At 38.2% G+C, this 19,316-nt stretch overlaps 1 protein-coding gene across 1 annotated transcript in view; it reads left to right on the top strand.

Moving 5' to 3' along the window:
• LOC149829918 (transcription initiation factor IIA subunit 2) overlaps positions 1–11,537 on the top strand; it is a 52,805-nt gene extending 41,268 nt beyond the window's left edge. The window contains exon 4 of the mRNA XM_090015655.1: positions 11,180–11,537. Within this exon, the coding sequence (XP_089871781.1) occupies positions 11,180–11,320 (141 nt within the window). The 3' untranslated portion in view covers positions 11,321–11,537. The remainder of the gene's footprint in view (positions 1–11,179) is intronic.
• Positions 11,538–19,316: the final 7,779 nt, after the last annotated feature.

Below are 19,316 nucleotides of genomic sequence, written 5' to 3' on the forward strand. Positions count from 1 at the left end.
TGTCGGCCACCGACTCCCCCTCCGTCAACACTCAACAGGTATGTCGACCCTCCTGCACCCTCTGCTCACAGCCTCCCTCCTTGCACCCTCTGCTCGTAGAAGAGGGGCTCGACCCCCTCTGTGCCTCCTATTTACAAAGGAAGGGCTTGGCCCCTCCTCGTTTCGCTTATGTTAGGCAGGCCCCTCCCCCCTGCACCCTCTGTTCGCAGAAGAGGGGCTCACCCCCCCTCCCCCTCCCTGCACCCTCTAGTCGCAGAAGAGGGGCTTGGTCCCTCCCTGTGCCTCCGATTCACAGAGGAGGGGCTCAACCCCTCCTCGTTTCCCTTTTATCGCAGGGGTAAGCAGTAGGAGTGGGGGAAGGAGGGGGATCGACTGACAGGCCGAGCCTTGTCCCGCCGGACAAAAGGGAAATGAGGGGCGCGAGCCCCTCCTCGTTTCCCCTACTGCCTTTGGCTTTTTGGCAAGGGCGAAGCCCCTGCCACTGATAAGGTTCAGTAGGTGCTTGCCCTGCACTTCCTTTTTGCGTCAGATAGGGGGTAGACCCCCTATCTCGAACCTGGTTTGCAGAGAGAAGATGAGGGCCTGGTTTGAACCTGATTTGTACAAGGGGAACGAACTTGGAGCTCCTATTACTATTATTTTGAAGTGTTTATTAACTTTATTTTATTTACTTATTTTCTTTTCAGTTTTCACTTTTCAGATATAATGGCGAGTTCTAGCGGTAGTGTCAATACATTTGGTTCAAGTTCTAACCCTTAATTAGAAGATTCTCAACCACTTTGGAGGCTTGTGACAAAAGGGATAAAACGCTAGTAGTGGTGGTGGTGGGAATGTGCAGTTTCATTGTAATCTATGTAAGACTGCTTTCACAGGTTCTTATACGCGTGTGAAAGCACATCTTTTGCTTCATGGTCAAGGAATTAGGGCATGTTCTGGGTTGACAAAGACATGTTAAAGCAATTAAAAAAAGAACAAGAGGAAGCTGAAAAGAAGAAAATTGCAGAGATGAGAAGCGATTCGATTAATCTGTCTTTTCCTATTGCTAGTGATATATAAGAAGAGCTTTTAAAAAAAAGAAAGATGAAAAGCAATAAAACAATACAAGCGTCATTCAAAAACATGTCAAAAGCAGAAATTGATAAAAAGATTGGTCAATTCTTTTACTCAAGCTCAATTCCTTTTAATGTAGCTAGAAGTCCATACTGAAAGATATGATTACATCTTTGGCTAATTGTAATTTGAGTGGTTATGTGTCTCCTAGTAGAGAAAAACTAAGAACAGTTATTCTTGTAGAGGAAAAAAATAGAATTGAAGACTTGTTAGAGGCCCAAAAATTTGCATGGAAACGACATGGAGTGTCGATTGTTTCTGATAGGTGGACTGATATACAAAGGCGACCACTGATAAACTTCATTGCTTACTCACTTGATGGGCCAATCTTTTTGAAGACTGTTGATGCATCTGGAGAGTATAAAGATGTCGAATATTTAAAGAGATTATTTGTCGAAGTGATAAAAGAAGTGGGTGAAGAAAGTGTGGTGCAAATCATTACTGACAATGATCCAATTTGTAGTCGTGCATGAATGAATTTGACAAGTGAAGATAGATATTCACATATTTTTTGGACTCCTTGTGCAACACACAGTTTAAATTTGACACTTAAGAGTATATGCAATCCATCAAAAGATGATGCACACGCACGTGAAATGTGTTTATGGATTGAGGAAATAGAGCATGATGTTTGAAATATTAGAAATTTTGTTGTAAACCATCATGTTCTTTCTATATTTAATAGGCATTCTGATCTCAAGTTACTGAAACTCGTTTTGCTTCTCTCATTGTTATGATGAAAAGAATTAAGCAACTCAAGAATGTATTGATGATGATGGTGGCTGATCAAGATTGGGATTTTTATCGTACTGAAGATGATGTCAAGGCTCAAGCTATCAAAAAATGCATCTGTGATGATTTTTTGTGGGATAAAATTACATATTTTGTTGAATTTATAGGGTGTATTTGGGAAATACTGAGAGAAGTTGACAGAGATGTACCCATGCTTCATAGAATTTATGAAATGTGGGACAATATGATTGAAAAAGTTCAAAGTATCATTTTTAAACATGAGAAGAAAGATATTGCACTTGATGATTCAGAATTTTACAATCATGTACATTCAGTTTTAGTGAGAAGATGAGATAAAAGCAATACACCTTTGCATTGCATGACACACTCTCTCAATCCAAAATACTATGCAAAAAAAATGGTTGACATTAGGTGTTGGTCATGTTTCTCCAAATGAAGATCATGAGATATCAAGAAATAGAATGATATGTTTGGGAAGACTTTTTAATGATCCTCACATGTTTAAGGTTGTAAATAGTGAGTTTTGACAAGTTTTCTACTGGGAGATTTGATTCTTTAGCGGCACTTGTGGCAAGGGACGAGGAAGATCTCCTTAATTGGTGGGCAACATATGGATCAGAGACACCAAATCTGCAACGTCTTGGAATGAAATTGTTATCTCAACCTGCTACATCATCTTGTTGTGAAAGAAATTGGAGTACATATACTCAAATTCACAACATTAAAAGAAACAAACTCACTAGTAAAAGAGAAGAGGATTTGGTTTATGTTCACTCAAATCTACGATTAATTTCTCGCCGCACCAAAGAAGAGTATAGGTATTTTTTTTTCTTTGTATTCAAAGTTTGTATTTAAATATTTGTATTCAAAGTTTTAAGTTAGATACTAATATAGTCATTTTTTTGATGCAGTTGTGGACCATCGAAGAATTGAGATGTAAATCCAGAAGATTTTGACTTAGAGGGGGAACATAATTTGCATACTCTCAACATGGACTACCTCGATCCTGTTCTTCCCTCTAATTCAGACAATGAGGCAGATTTATGATAAGTTTTGTTGTTTATCACACTCACAAGCTTCTTTATGTGTTATATTTTGGTAAGTTTGTGTTGTTAAGAATTGCTTTTTTATTTTTGCTTTAAAATTTACAATCTTTATGTGTTAATTTATTGTTATATATAATTATATATATTTAAAAAATATATATTTTTAATATATATTTTTAATATATATATATATATATATATATATATATATATATATATATAGTCGAGTCCCCGTGTCCAAATTTTTTGGAATTGCGCCGCACCCGCACCCATGTGACATAGGTTTTTCACAACCTCTGAGACCTAGTGAGGGGACTTGCTACTACGAGAAGCCACGAGGGCTATACGACTGCTTGACAATTTTTCTTAGGGAAAGAGTGACTCCATTTTTTGGTCTATTTATTTTTATTTGCACTTATTCTAGTCTCTCAAAAAGAAGAAATCACCAGAAGGAATCACCAAAATTTTATTGATTAGGAATGAAAATTACGCTCTTATGTCCCTATCTATAAATGTAGGTAACTTCTTGACGAAGAAACTCAATGGCTTTTTCTAGAAGCTTCCCTCCTCTTAGACACACTAAACCCATTAGGTGCATCCATTTTGCATAGTTCCCTTCCTTAGGCACATTGAACCCATCATATTCATCCCCCTTACAGATCTTCTCTAAGAAGTTAGCCCCATTTATAGCTTCTCCAATGAGTCGTGGATTGGGAGATATGCCTCTCTCTCTATCTTTAGCCCTCTCTCTCAAATGACCTCTCTGCCTCTCTCTTTGCAACTGGTTCCTCTCTCCCTTCAGAGAAGCAGAGGTAGTTTTCATCATCATCTCCTTCACTACAACTCTGCCATTGCATGATTTAGTAAGAATCGTGGGCTCCTTTCTTGTTTTGTGAAACTAAATGGTGAGCAATCTGGTTCCTTCTCCATTCATGTTTTTTTTCTTCATCTTCTGCAATGCATGGGCATAAACCATTGTTTCCTAGAATCTTTAATCATGAGGCTGGCGGTTGAGTTTTTTTGCTCTAATCTTTCATTTTTCCTGTCAGTTGACTCCATGATTTTTCCCCCCAAATAGAAATCCACGTCTTCCTCTATATTTCAAAGACACTCCTGTCTTCAAAACTGGTATCTTTGGAGCGTAAGACTAAAGTTGTTTTCATGGACAAGACACATGAATTGTTCAATTTATTGAACCTTGCTTAAAGATGATTTTCTGCATTTATATTATTATAAAGGAAGGTAATTTAGTAGACTCTAAAGAAACTGACGTTCGTGTATTATGCAGACTCACGAACAAGAAGTCGATTCACACACAGGCTAGGAACCTCACACAACTGTTAGGAACAACAATCTCATGCACACACAAAACACAAAGGTTTTTAATGTGGTTCAGTCTGAACGACTTACATCCATGATGCCTCTATCTCTCTCACACTAACCATGAGATAGAGGCCCTTTATTTATAGAGGCATACACGTTGGGATCAACTGGTTTCCTTAAGAAAATCATATTACTATAGGAGTCCAGATTACATAAGGAGTCCTTTACAAACTCAGGACTTCTTGAATTATCATTGGGCCTTCAACCTTTAGTTTCCAACTGGGACCTTTTCTCTTGGGTCGTTGGAACTTGCTGGAAACGCTGAGTGGAGCTCAGATGCTTATCACTACCTGTATTTGGTTCATATGTCTTAACATCCCCCAGCAAACGAAACGGTCCCAGAGCGACGTTAAGCTTGGACCTGAGATAATTGAAGCATTGAACAACATGGGGCTTAGTGAGGATGTCTTCAAGCCGGTCATCAGTGGAGGCATGTTGAACAACAAGGTCATGCGCAACGACCTTGTCGCGCACAAAGTGAACATCGAGCTCAATGTGCTTGCTACGACTATGAAACATAGGATGTGCAGGCAGAGACATTGTCACAATAAATAACGGGGCACAGAAGGATACAATGACCAAGTTCACGGAGAAGGTACTGTAGCCACATGCATTCAACAGTTGCGTTAGCAACTAACTGGTACTCAACTTCAGTGCTGGACCGCGAGATAACTGACTGCTTCTTAAAGCTCTAGAAAATGAGATTGGGTTCGAGATACGCAACATAGGAGGAGGTGGATTTGCGATCATTGGGAGACCCAACCCAGTTAGCATATGCATAAATGGAGAAATGATAAGAAGAGCTAGGAGAGGACTGCAATCCATGTTGGATGGAGTACTTGAGATACCGGAGAATACACTTAACCATGGTCCAGTAGTCGGTGGTTGGAGCATGCATAAACTGACACACTCGATTCACCGGAAAGGCCAAATCCGAACGAGTAAGCGTGACATACCGGAGAGCGCTAACAACACTATGGTACATGGACGAATTGTCAAGAGGCGTCCTAGAGTATACTAAAAGCCGAGTGGAGGATGCCATCCGGGTAGACATTGGTTTGACATTGAGCACATCAAAACATATAGATGAAGGCTGACACAAATGGGAACAAACAAAGAAGGATCTTTGCAGGAGCCGTGAAAACCATGGTCGAGGAGATGAGTTTGTAGAACTAAATGCGAGGAGCCTGACGCAAGCCATAGAGGGCCTTGTGTAGTCGACAAACATGATTTGGATATTGAGGGTTTTAAAACCCTGGTGTTTATGCCATAAACATCGATTCCTCCAAGTCTCCATTAAGAAAGACGTTAACATCTAGCTGCCGGATAGGCCAGTGGTGACTGACGACAATGGCAAGAACAGTACGAATAGTGTGGGGCTTGACCACTAGGCTGAAAGTCTCAAAAAATCCATACCTTCTTCTGGATGAAAGCCTTTGGCAATGTGACAAGCCTTATAGCACTTAAGAGATCCATTTGCACAACGTTTGATTTTGTAAACCCACTTACAACCAACCACATTTTGACTCAGATGAGGAGGCACAAGCGACCAAGTGCGGTTATGAACCAGAGCTTGATATTCAATCTTCATGGCATGTTTCCATTGGGGATCACGAGAGGCCTATTTATAGGAAGTGAGTTCAAGGTCTGTGAAAAGTGTAAGGAGAAGTAGTGGGGAGAGAGTGAGTTGTAATATAAAACACCTTGGGTTTTAAGGTACCATCTTGCGCATGAGTGATCATATGATGAGTGCGCCGATGTGGAGTAGGTGAGGACTGCTGAGCGGAGCTGGGGGCAATGACCAAGGGTATGCTCAACGGAATAGAGGGACCCAAATAATTGGGATCCAATGGGGAACCGCCAGGAGGCTGGTCAACAAACGTTTCTAAAGGCGGTTTTTGGGAATGGCAGGTGCGGGAGGCTCAACATTGAGGATCGGTGGAGCAGGAAGGACAACCAGTCGGATGTCAAGGTGTTTAGGAGGGGGTTGGGTAGGAGCCCAAAGGATAAATTGGTCTTTATCGAAAACAACATGCCAGGATATGAGGGTTTTGCTAGAGGTAGGATCTAAGCAAACATACCCATGGTGAGTAGGATTGTAGCCTAGGAAAACATGGAGCTTGGATCATAACTCTAATTTATGAGAGCGGTACAATCGAAGATTAGGATATGTATAACCAAAGGTTTTGAGGAAACTATAATCAAGTTTCTTTTAGAAAAGGAGTTCAAGTGGAGTTTTGTGGCCTAGGTTGGGTGTAGGAAGACGATTTATTAGGTAAACCGCTGCAGGAAAGGCACAAGTCCAAAACCATGCATGGGCCATAAGAGATAGCCCAATTTTGACATTTTGTGCTTTCTCTCGACATTGTCGGTTTGCTCTTACATGTGAGGACAAGACACACGATGTTGAATCCCACACTGACTTAAATAGGGTACCAAGGTTCTCTATTAAGAGACAACCAATCTATCACTTTATGGGTACTTCCACTTTTAGTGAATACACAATAGTACATGTGGGTTGCCTTGCCAAGATCAACCCTAAAGCACCCCTTGACAACGTTTGTGTCCTCAACTATGGAATTTCAACAGGTAATGGAAACTCCTCATTAGTTCATCTTTCAAGAAAATATAAATGCTTCTAGAGGAATTCTGACATGATTTAATTGCTCCTTGAAATGCTTTTCATGCTTTGGTGCCACTATAAATGTTGCCAAACCAAAGAAAGGTCGAACTATGGCTGTTTTTGGCTAGGGAGTTGTAGTGCTTGCTGTAAGTTTATGCCCTTATAAGTCAGCAAACAAATCCTGTCTTGACAGTAAGTCTGTAGAGATAACATACTATTGTAAAAATCATATCTCCTAGAATACTCAGGATTTGTGGATGAGATTTTAAGGTGTGTTAGTCTGGATATGGAACAACGCACGATTAAAATCTTAGAGGTTGATTCCTTATGGTTTGGAAACGAAAATTTATGGAGGTCAGTCCAAAATCTGTAATTTTCTAGAACACATTTTGTTAAATAACGAAAACAATAGATGTTATGAGATTTTTAGCTCTCAGCTGGAATCAAATTAAATTTTAGGTTTTTGTAGGCTTGAATCAGACATATCAAACCACCCACTGTAAATATCCTAGCATCTAATTATTCCTAAATGATTTATAACTGATTTTTTATTGGAGAGACAAAATTGGACAAGACTGTTCTGTTAACTGTTAACAGAAAGAAAACAATGATGGTTCTAGAAGTGAACCATATAAACTTTATGGCATGTTGTTGAGCAACATGTGGGCCTATTGAGGTTATGTGCTAGTGCAATATTTTGTGAAAAATTATATTGAATGCAATATTATTGTGTTCCTATTGAGACTCAATGAGTTTGACTCCTATATTATAAGCATTCAGGTAATAAATAAACGAGCTGCAGCGATGACAGGATGCTATAGGCGGTGCCAAAAACCAAACTATTTTAGATCATAGATTTATTTTGGAAAACAGTCTATTGTTATTAAGACTTGTTATTTTATTGATAATGTTGTGGACCTTAGAGTCTAATGTTTACAACAATTCATTTAATTGACGAACGATTTAATTTGGTTCATGAATTGTATTGTCTCTTTTATATCTTAGATTCTGATTCTTGAGTTGGAATCGATTTACGATTTGGACCTGGACCCAAGTCCTATACGGGGAATGGTTCCAGTCCCATGCTAAGTTAGAATACCTGTAACCCGCTTGAAATTCTAATCGGAATCAAAATGAATGTTTTCGTTGTATTTAAAAAAAATGTCTATATTTTCATGTTAAAATTTTGGAGCGTTACATTTAGCGGCTAACATTAAAAATTGCACGCCCGCATGAGGTGTCCTGGGTTCAAGTGTCATTGGTTACATTTTTTTTTAATGAAGGTATACATGTCATATGCTTCCTTTGAAAATCTAATTGGACCTCAGTAAAAAACCGAGTTCGGATCTGAATTTGGTCTTACAAAACTGAATCTAATCCGATTTTATAATCAGATTCAATTTTTCTTACCAAACCCGATTAATCAGGTTCAGATCGTGGATGTCTGACCCAGACCCGAACAGTTACATTCTTACTGTAATGAGTGGTGGGCTCAATTATTTGTCGTTGAAAAAAATGAATGGTTCTAAATTTTGCATGTTTCTCTTGAAATGAATGTTTTTAATGTGCGACTTTCGAGCAAGGTCAATGAAAGAAAACATCTTAGAAGATTTTGACCATTAAATCATCTGATTCAATGTGCCTTTTTCTTGTGCTTCTTTCATAATGGAAATGATGATAAATCTAGGAAGAATTGGTTTGAATTTATCCATCAACCAATCTTCCAATCCATCATAAATCTTGAACTTTTTTCTTGGAACCTTGGGATACATTCTAGTTGTTTTACACCATTTTGAGAATCCCATTGAAGAACAAATTTCACAACAGTTAAACATTCTTCGTTGAGAGTTCTCTCTCCCTTTGTTCAATGAAGAAGGAAGTGCAAGAAGCGATGGAGTTCTCTAGGTCTAGAAATTAAAGGCATGTTAGCTTCTCATGGAAAATGAGCTCTAGATTGGGGAAAGTTGTTTTTAACTAGTCCCGTAGCTTCTTTATCGGTTTCTTTCCACTGCTGATATGGCCTTTGAAGAAGAAAGGGGGCGAAGAGGCTTAAATTAAGTCGTAGCTCCTTCGCAGGTCTTCTCTGAAGAAGAAAGAGGGGAAAGAAAGAACCAAGCTATGTAACACAGACTCTTCTAACAGGGCACCGCACCCACACCTATGCGGGTGCTACACTTGGACACGGCTTCCTTTGTGTTAGGTGAAGTCAACCACATTGAGGTTCATTTTTGTCCAAAAGTAGATTCAGTTAACCCTAACCAAATCTATTTTTATCTATATTTATATAAATGCAAACTGTTAAAATTTATATATATATATATATATATATATATATATATATATATATATATATATATATATATATATATATATATATATATATATATATATATATCCTCCCTGCACCCAAATTTTTTTAAAGTGCCGCATCACTGCATCCACACCTGCTCCTATGTGACATAGGAACCAAGGTAAAACATATAACATGGGGTTCAAAAACATTAACTTGGTCTCTTAAGGGTAAAACTGTCCTTTAATTTCATGAACTTTCATTTAACCATGGTTAACTTGACAGAGTTGGTCCCATTCACCTCTTTGATATGCTTAAGAAAATGTCAGATGGTTACACAATTTCTGAAACATCAAGTCTGGATCTGTAAATACACCAAAGTTTAGGTGTTCTTGTAAATTGATCAAGAATCTTTGACATGGGCCTGCCAGGGTTTGTTAATTCTATGATCATGAAATATATGTTCTGTTACAAGCACATGGATTGGTTTTGAGCTTGCTAAAGCAATGCTGTAATACCAATGCAATCTATCTCATGGTTCAGTTGGTCCAGGTAATTTTTCAGTGATTTTTTCAACCGAGCTCTCATCTCTTATCCTGTTAACAGTGAGAAGCAAAATTCTAGAACAATTTCAGTAGATTTAATAAAGTTTTCAAAATCTCTACCCACTGGAATTGCAGACTGGTTGAAGCTAATAGAAATCAATGTGTTGCACTCTTTTGAAGTTTCTATAGGAAAGGCCCTTGTCCAGAACAATATTGACAGAGAAGGAACCTCTTCATCCATCACTACTGCTTGCCTTAAAGTTTCTTGGGTAGAATTTTCTTTAGTATGTTTCCATGAGTGCTCAATCTGTGACTGAGTCTGCCTACCAGGCAGGAGTGCTTGGTTACTGAGGTCTGTTATGTAACTATTTGTAGTTTAACACCTCTTGTCCATGCAGTAGATTATCATAAAGTACTTTATAAAGTGATCCTTGCCATTTATGCTTATTTTAAATAGAAAGTTTTGGTGTTTGGATCTTTTACTCTCTTTTTTTAATGACATTTTATAAATTCCAACCTTTTTTCAAAAATAGCGGGACCTACTTTTTTATTTTTATTTTTTACGACTACTTGTTTTCTTTCACTCCACCCATCATCACTATCACTACCACCACCTCCACCACTATCACCATTACCATCATCATCATTGACACCACCACCGTTACTATCATCACTATTACCACCACTACCATCTATTACCATTGTTATCACCATCATTACCGTCACCACTACCACCACCACCATCACTACTACCACCATTACACTGTCACCACCACCATCCACCACTCCCCCCATCTACTGTCACCATCAACACCACTACCCACTAATATTCTTTTCTTCATTATAATTTAAACAATTGATGATCCAAATTCACTTAATTAAAAGTAAAGGCAACATTCTTCTTTATAAAATATGTTTAAATTTATATATGTGTACAATAAATAAATATAGATCCAAACAGGGCGTGAGTCTACTTTCCATCAGTCAATTTTGCTTCTGAACCCCTTGAGAATGCTGCTGAACGTAGCGGTGGTTTTCTATTTATGGGCAGTGGAATTGCTTGTGTAGTGGAAAAATTATTTTCAAGTATAATTTTTATGATATAGAAGGCTGTCATTTCAACGTGATTATTGACCCATGACCTTTTCTAAGATGTTATGATTTTAGAAATCTAATTTTGACAGACGTGGTTAACCCACACTGTCAGATGTTTACAGTGGACATATATAATATATCTTGTTATCCAGTTTGTGAATGAACGCAGACACACTGTTTAGTACCTGGTTTTGGTTACCTAAGTATCTGCTCATTGTTTTTTTTTTCTTGTGTAGCTTATGTTTGTGTGCATTTTCCTGTTATCCTTTATGGCTTTGGACACTTCTCGGCCCTGGTTGGTATCGTTTCTTAAGAGACCTCTTCACTTTTGCAGGGGCATTTGCACACGTATCGGTTCTGCGACAATGTCTGGACGTTCATTTTGCAAGACGCAACTTTCAAGAATGAAGAAGCCCAAGAAAGTGTTGGAAGGGTAAAGATCGTTGCCTGTGACTCGAAGCTGCTGTCACAATGAAATGAGTTTGTATCTCATGTTCTAGGTTGAGGGGAAACACAGGTTTAATATGGCTTGAATGGTATTTGGCAGGAGTCTAATGACAGGTGGAGTTCCTGGTTTCTTCCAGAACTCAGTTTTCTTTTTTCTTCCTTTTTTATTTTGTTGCATTATAGAATGCTTTGTGTAAATGAAAATCTCTCTCTCTCGTCAGGAAGGTCATACAACGAAATTAGTAAATGGATGAACCACAAAGGCTATAGTAGTGCTCTTAAAATCGAATGCCGCGAAGATCCTCGGTTATGACCTAATCATATAGCTAATAAAATGGAGCCGGAATTGATGGAAGAATTTTATATCGAAGGTGCATAAGCAAGTGCCCCGCTGCAAGGATAGGAATTCAGTTGCTTGGACAGATAAAATGGAGAATGATCTATTGGCAAATTGGATTTACAAGGAAAGCAACGGTAGTGAGAGTTTCAAATCAGAAAAGTTTATGTTATATTTTTTATAAACGACAATCAACCTGTAGGACTGAGGCCTCAAAAGTCCGCAGAAGAATCTCCTGTAACACTTAGTTTGTGCAGCGTACTGGGTGTAGTAAAAGGAACTTTGAATTCGGTGTACCTTAAAATATGTGACTTAATCAAGCGTTCTTCCTGATTTGTTCGCTGAATAAAAAAGCACCACTTGGGTTTGGGCGTTCCATTACAGATTCAGAGGTGTCACGGTCCTGTTTCAGTGCCTGTGATGGACGCTTAGCTCTACCAAAACATTTTTGGTTTGCCCCACATTACCCACTTGTCCGACCAGCAGTAACGGTGACAGCTATTTCATATATTTTGAGTAAAATACAGGATTATCAAACTAGCCGAAGAGTATATTCCTGTTTCCAATATATCAACCATTTCTTTCTTTTTTGATAACTTGTAAGAGAAAAGAAAAGAAAAATGAAAAATGACTTGTATATGACAAAAATGGTGTTTTTTGAAATACTTTATAATTTTTAAAATCTTTTCGATGTTCAAAATCATAAATATTTGGATGTAAAAAGATCAGTTTAACCTTCACATGTATAGATTTCTTTGAGATGTATGAATTTTTTCTCAAATATGTGCCCAAGTATTTCTTTCAAGATATGTGATAGACTTTGTCACTGATTTTCAACCCAAAAAATAAAGAATTTCAAAAAAAAAAAAACACAAAAAAATATAGATACAAAAACCTTTTCAACGATACTTGATTCGCTGGAAAATGATGGTTGCGTATACACTTGAGATACAACCGGACAACGTTTCTAAAATAGGAGATAAACATACATGGTTTGTTTGGCTTCCTTAAAAAAATAATAATAAAAAGGACAAAGATCAAGGTGTTGGCTTTCAATGCCATAAAGACCACCTTGATCTAATGAAGGATTAAGAATAAATATCATATAGAAGATAGATTGTTCGGTTGTTCCTGTTTGCATAGCATATTTTTATTCTGGTCTTAGAACCCAAAAAATAGAAACCCTAGAGGTTATGACTCAAAGCATTTTAGTTATAGGCTTATGTCTCATATTTTCAATGACTAAAAACATAGGTTTTAGAGGTCAGACCAGAGAGATATAAATCTAAGAACGGCCTATTTTGTAGAAAATATGTAGATATACGAATTTCCTCGGATATATGCGGATTTCCTCATATATATGTGAAGTTTTTCATATATACATATTTATTTTCTCCTAAACATGTGAATTTTCTTATATATAAGCAAAAATTTTCATATATATATATATATATATATATATATATATATATATATATATATATATATATTCTCCTAAATATATGCAAAGTTTCTCTTATATACGTGGATTTCTTCATAAATATATGCAAAGTTTCTTCTATATATGCGAATTTCCTTCTAAACATGCAAATTTTTTCTTAAAATATGTGAATATGAGAATTTCCTTATATATATGTTAATTTCCTCCTAAATATGTAAATTTTCTCCTAAATATATGTGAAGTTTCTCATATATATGCAGATTTCTTTCTAAATATGCAAATCTTCTCGTATATATATATATATATATAGATTTCCTCCTAAATATATGCGAAGTTCTTCTTATATATGCGGATTTTCTACTAAACATGCATTTTTTTTAAACTATGCGAATATGCAAATTTCCTCAAATATATGTAGATTTCTTTCTAAACGTGCAATTTTTTTCTTAAATATATGCAAAGTTCCTCATATATATATATATATATATATATATATATATATATATATATATATATATATATATATATATATATATGCAAATTTTACATGTTTAGGAGGAAATCTGCATATATAAGAGAAATTTGTATATATTTAGAAAAATTTTGCATGTTTAAGAGAAAATCCACACACACACACACACATATGTATATATATGAGAAAATTCACATGTTTAAATGAAACTTCACATATATATGAAGAAATCCACACACACACACATAAAGAAATTCACATATTCACTTATTTTTTAGAAAACAGTCTATATTCTCAGATTTGTATCTCTCTTATCTGACATTAAAAACCCATATTTTTATATTCGTTGTAAAGCTAACTCATATTTCTATAACTTTATTGTTTTGAGTCAGAATTGAAACCCCCCTTAGGGTTCTCGTTTTTAAGGTTGTCCTACAGATTAATAGAGCAATTCAAAATCCATTTATTGAGCGCGTAAACCATCCTAAAATTAAATCCTGTCATTAGAGCCACTTGTTATCAGCATTTTAACAACACCAACTTGTGGCCTGCCACCTTTTTTGCGTGCCTTTAAGATGAGATTTGCCTTCTTAGCCATTTAAAATTGTAAATGAAAGATCATCCTTTCCCAAATCCAGTTTTCTTAAGAAAACCACCCATCCAATGCAATAAACCTTAGATAAATCTTAACCCATTTAGGAGCCATTCATCCTGATGTATCTTGGATATGCAGAAAATGTATCCGAATCCATCTAGAAAATTATAAATAGGGAGTCCCACCCCCTATTTCAGTATTTGGAATTCGCATCTACACTCTGTCAAATTCTCTATAAGACCAAGCCGACCTAGCCTAGCAAGTCAAGTTAAAACCTGGCTTAGTTTATGACCTAGATCGCTAGTCTCACCCGTCTTTCAGTAACCACCCGCTTCTAGCTAAAGTGCTGCTTGCGCTCTCCCGTGCTTATCAACTGTAAAAATGACTACCTAAGCCTGAGGTAAAATTTAGTTTGTTTTGATATTTATTTTTGTTTATTTAATATATTTTCTTACGTTCTGATAATCTAATGTTTCATATATTGTCCATTTTGTGTAATTTTTGAGTTTTGGTGGTTCCTACCATCAAACTCACTTTTTTTTAGGATTCACAAACGAGGTACAAATCTCCACAATGCCGTTGTTACAAAAACAACAATCGAAGAACGAGGGTTCCTGGTTCAGCTGATCCCTACTCAACGGAGGAGAAAAAACACTTTACCTTGAAGAACGGTCTCTACAACTCTCAAATTTGGATATGAGTTTTGGATCTTATAAAAAATCTTTTTTTGGTGGAAACTTGTGTTTTTAAGCCTTTAAAAATTCAGGGATCCACACCTTCTTGTCCAAACAAAAAATATTCTTCGTCGGTGAAACTTCGATAAATACATGATCACCTACATCAAAGGTAAGCTCCCCTCATCTCTGATTGGCATAACTCTTCTAACGGCTCTGAACTGTCAAAAGCCTTTTGTCGATCAACTATACCTGATCAATATAGTGTTGAAGTACAATTAATGATTCTACAGTCCTATCACCAACTTTGTTCCAATAAATTGGAGAACTACAAGGTCATCCATACAATGCTTTGCATGGTGCCATACCAATACTCAAATAGTAACTATTGTTATATGTGAATTCCACTAGCTTCAGATATTTAGTCCAACCACCTTTCCAATCCAGAGCACATGCATGCAACATGTCTTCCACGGTCTAAATCATCCTTTCTGATTGTCCATTTGTCTAAGGGTGAAAGGTTGTACTAAACTTGAGTTTCGTTCCTAAAGCTTTCTGTAGCTGCCCCTAAAACTTTGAAGCAAATCTCGGATCTCAATAAAAAATGATAGACAATGGAATACCTTGCAGTCTAATAATCTCATCCATGTATAAGTCTGCAAGACTCTACAATGTCTGGTTTGTCCTGATTGGCAAGAAATGTGTTGACTTTGTAAGGCGATCAACAATAACCCAAATATCATCGTATTGATGCCTAATCCTGGGCAGACTTACCATAAAGTTCATGGTAATGTCTTCCCACTTTCACTAGGGTATCTCAAGAGTCTATAACGTACCTCCAGGTCTCTGGTGTCCTATCTTGACATGATGACATACCAAGCATTTTGAAACGTATTCAACAATCTCATATTCATCCTGTTTCACCATAAATTCTATTCTAAGTCTTTGAACATCTTGGTATTACCAGGGTGAATGATATACTTGGATCTATGTGCTTCATCAAGTAATTTGATTCGTCTTGTTGGATCATCTGGCACCTATAACATCTGTCCATACCAAATATTGTCATTCTCTTCCAAGTGTAGAGTCAACTCGTCTTGTTGGCAAGCTGTTATCATCTTGCAAAAGCTGGGCTGCATTTCTATGAACTGCTCCATAATATCAATTCTAATAGCCATACTAGCTATTTTGTTCCTACCATGATCAGATCCAAAAGGTCTCCACTCAATAAAAATTTTCATTCATTACTACATGATAAATTCTCTGCTTTTCTGCTCAAGGCATCTGACACAACATTTGCCTTTTTCGGTTGGTAAGAGATCGATAATTCATAATCTTTAAGGAATTCTAACCACCTTTGTTGTCTCATACTAAGATCTTTTTTAGAGAAAATATGTTTGAGACTTTTGTGGTTAGAAAATACCTCAAACTGCTCTTCGTATAAATAATGCCACCATAATTTAAGAGCGAATACCATTGCTATTAACTCAAGATCATGCATAGGTAATTATGCTCGTGTACTTTCAATTGGCGAGATGTGTAGGCAATTACCTTACAATGTTGCATCAAAATACAACCCATACCTGTTCATGGACGCCGTTGCTTTCTCATTGGGGAACAAGTTTGTGCAGTAGCGCTCTAAACTCCTGAACTTGGTGGCGTAGTCCACCAAACTCATGCTTCCCTGAGCCAGCTCAAGGAATCGTTGCTGCATCTGTTCCTGAGTGTAGGGAGGAAAGTAGGTGTCGAAGAACTCCTCCCTAAACACCTCCCAAGGAACCACCTCCAAATCAGCGTATTTCACCCTCCGCAGGGTGTCCCACCATTTCTTGGCATCGCCCTTGAGATGGTACATGCCAAATGGAGTCTTCCTATTTTCGTGGACAGGTAGGACATCGAACGCCCGCTCAATCTTGTCGATCCAGCCCTCGACTGCTTCTGGGTTGGCCTTGCAAAAGTCGACGGGTCCAACTTCAGGAACCTCTCGAAAGTAGCGCCACCTGTGTTCGAAATTGAAATGAATCCAAATTGTTTTCTGAGAAAATATTTCGAAATATAAAGTCCTGGGGTTGGAAAATGACAGAGTATTGAATAAAAACCCAGGTTTTGAAATTGATTTTGAAATAAAAGCTTTTAAAATTCAAATCTGGATTGAATGTTTTGAAATAGGAGTGCTGGATCTCGAAAATGAGATGCAATGACATGCAATGCTATGCAGAATACATGCAATGACATGCAATGATCTGTAATGACACTGGATGAGGGTGAAAATTTGGGGTGTTTACACATGTCCAAGAGGCAATGATTAGTGATTCATTTGACTTGAATAAGTAGAGAGAGAGAGAGAGAGAGAGAGAGAGAGAGAGAGAGAGAGAGAGAGAGAGAGAGAGAGAGAGAGAGATGCTTATTCTTCACTCATTGAGGATAAGTTTCTTTCCATATTTATTATCTACTTCCTCCGTAAGCCCATATTTTGGTAAAGGATGTGCACTCCCATAGATCCAAGACTTCTAAGGAAAGGAATAGTTTGCTTTTCCAAGGCAAGTTTCTGAGAGTTTAATTTTTTGATCGTACGCTCTGACTGCCTGTCCGTCTGTGGGTGAAAAGCGGTACTGAACTTCAAGGTAGTGCCAAGGACCTTCTGAAGCTGGCACTAGAATCGAGACGTGAAACACGAATCTTGATCTAACACTTTCGAGCGCGGCACCCCGTGAAGTCTAACTAATCTCATCCACGTAGAGATCAACCAAGCTCTCCAAACTCTGACTGATTCTAATCGGGAGAAAGTGGGCACTCTTCATCAAGCGATCCACCATCACCCAAATGGCATCTCGCTGTCGTCTGGTCTTGGGCAACCCTACGATGAAATCCATCGAGATATCGTCCCACTTCCACTCTGAGATCTCAAGTGGCTGTAGAACTCCACTAGGTCTCTGGTGTTCGATCTTCACCTGTTGACAGGTAAGGCACCGGGACACGAACTCTGCGATGTCCCACTTCATCCCATTTCACCAGTAAGTCCTCTGAAGATATTTAAACATCTTGGTGGAACCAGGGTGAACAAAATATTTAGACCTGTGAGCTTCACTCATCAGCTTCTCCCGCAACGCCTTCGGAACCCACAATTTGTCTCCGAACATGATGGTTTCGTCTTCTTCTCGGCGAAACTATGCTTCTGACTTTTAGGCACTCATGCATAGCTTCTCGAAATCCGGATCGACTGACTGAAGTTCCTCGATCCGATCTCTGATCTCTGGTCGTGCTTGCATCCCAGCACAAAGGCTACGTCCGCAGCCATCACCAAAAGGCTGCCATCTGACGAACTCCTCGACCAGATCCCAACTGCGTCCAATCAGGCTAGCTGCTGTGATCAACGCCTTTCTACTAAGCGCATCTGCCACCACATTCGCCTTACAAGGATGATAAGCGATGGAGAAATCATAGTCTTTCAAGAACTCTAACCAACTACGCTGCCTCAAATTTAAATCACGCTGCGTGAATATGTACTTGAGGATCTTGTGATCGGACATAACTTCAAACTATTCCCCATAAAGGTATTGGCGCCAGATCTTCAACGTGAAGACCACTGTCGCTATTTTCAAGTCATGCATAGGGTAATTCTTCTCGTGCACCTTCAACTGTCGAGAAACATACGTTATGACCTTTTCGTGTTGCATAAGGACACAACCCAGGCCAGTCCCTGAAGCATCACTGTACACCACGAAACCACCCATCCTAGAAGGCAACGTCAAAACAGGTGCCATGGTCAACATTTTCTTTAGCTCCTAGAAACTGCCTTCACATCGAGGTGACAACTCGAACTTCACTCCTTTCTGCAATAGTCGAGTCATTGGGGCAGCTATACGCTAGAAATCTTGAATGAATCAATGGTAGTAGCCCGCCAATCCCAAGAAACTCTTGATGTCAGTCACCGTCTTCGACTGCTCCCATGACAAAGTAACCTCCACCTTGGCTGGATCAACCTCCATGCCCCTTTCGGATATCACGTGACCGAGAAACATCACCCTATCAATCTAGAACTCACACTTTGAGAACTTGGCATAAAGCTGGTGTTCTCTTAGTGTCTGCAGTACAATCTGTAGATGCTCTCGATGCTCTTTCACACTCTCCGAGTAGATAAGAATGTCATCAATAAATACGATGACAAACGAATCCAGCCATAGACTAAAAACCGGATTCATCAGGTCCATAAATGCTGCAGGGGCATTGGTGAGTCCAAAGGACATCACGAGGAACTCATAATGCCCATATTTGGACCTGAACGCTGTTTTCGGAATATCCTTCGTCTTGATTCTCAATTGATGGTAACTAGAACGCAGGTCGATCTTCGAGAACACCTTTTCCTTCGTCAGCTGATCGAACAAATCATCGATCCTAGGGAATGGGTACTTGTTCTTTACCGTCATTTGGTTTAACATGCGATAGTCGATGCAAAGTCACATTGAACAGTCTTTCTTCTTGACAAAGAGGACCGGTGCACCCCA

Source organism: Nuphar pumila, chromosome 8 (assembly GCF_984573655.1).
Source record: "Nuphar pumila chromosome 8, dmNupPumi1.hap1.1, whole genome shotgun sequence".
Lineage (NCBI taxonomy): Eukaryota > Viridiplantae > Streptophyta > Magnoliopsida > Nymphaeales > Nymphaeaceae > Nuphar > Nuphar pumila.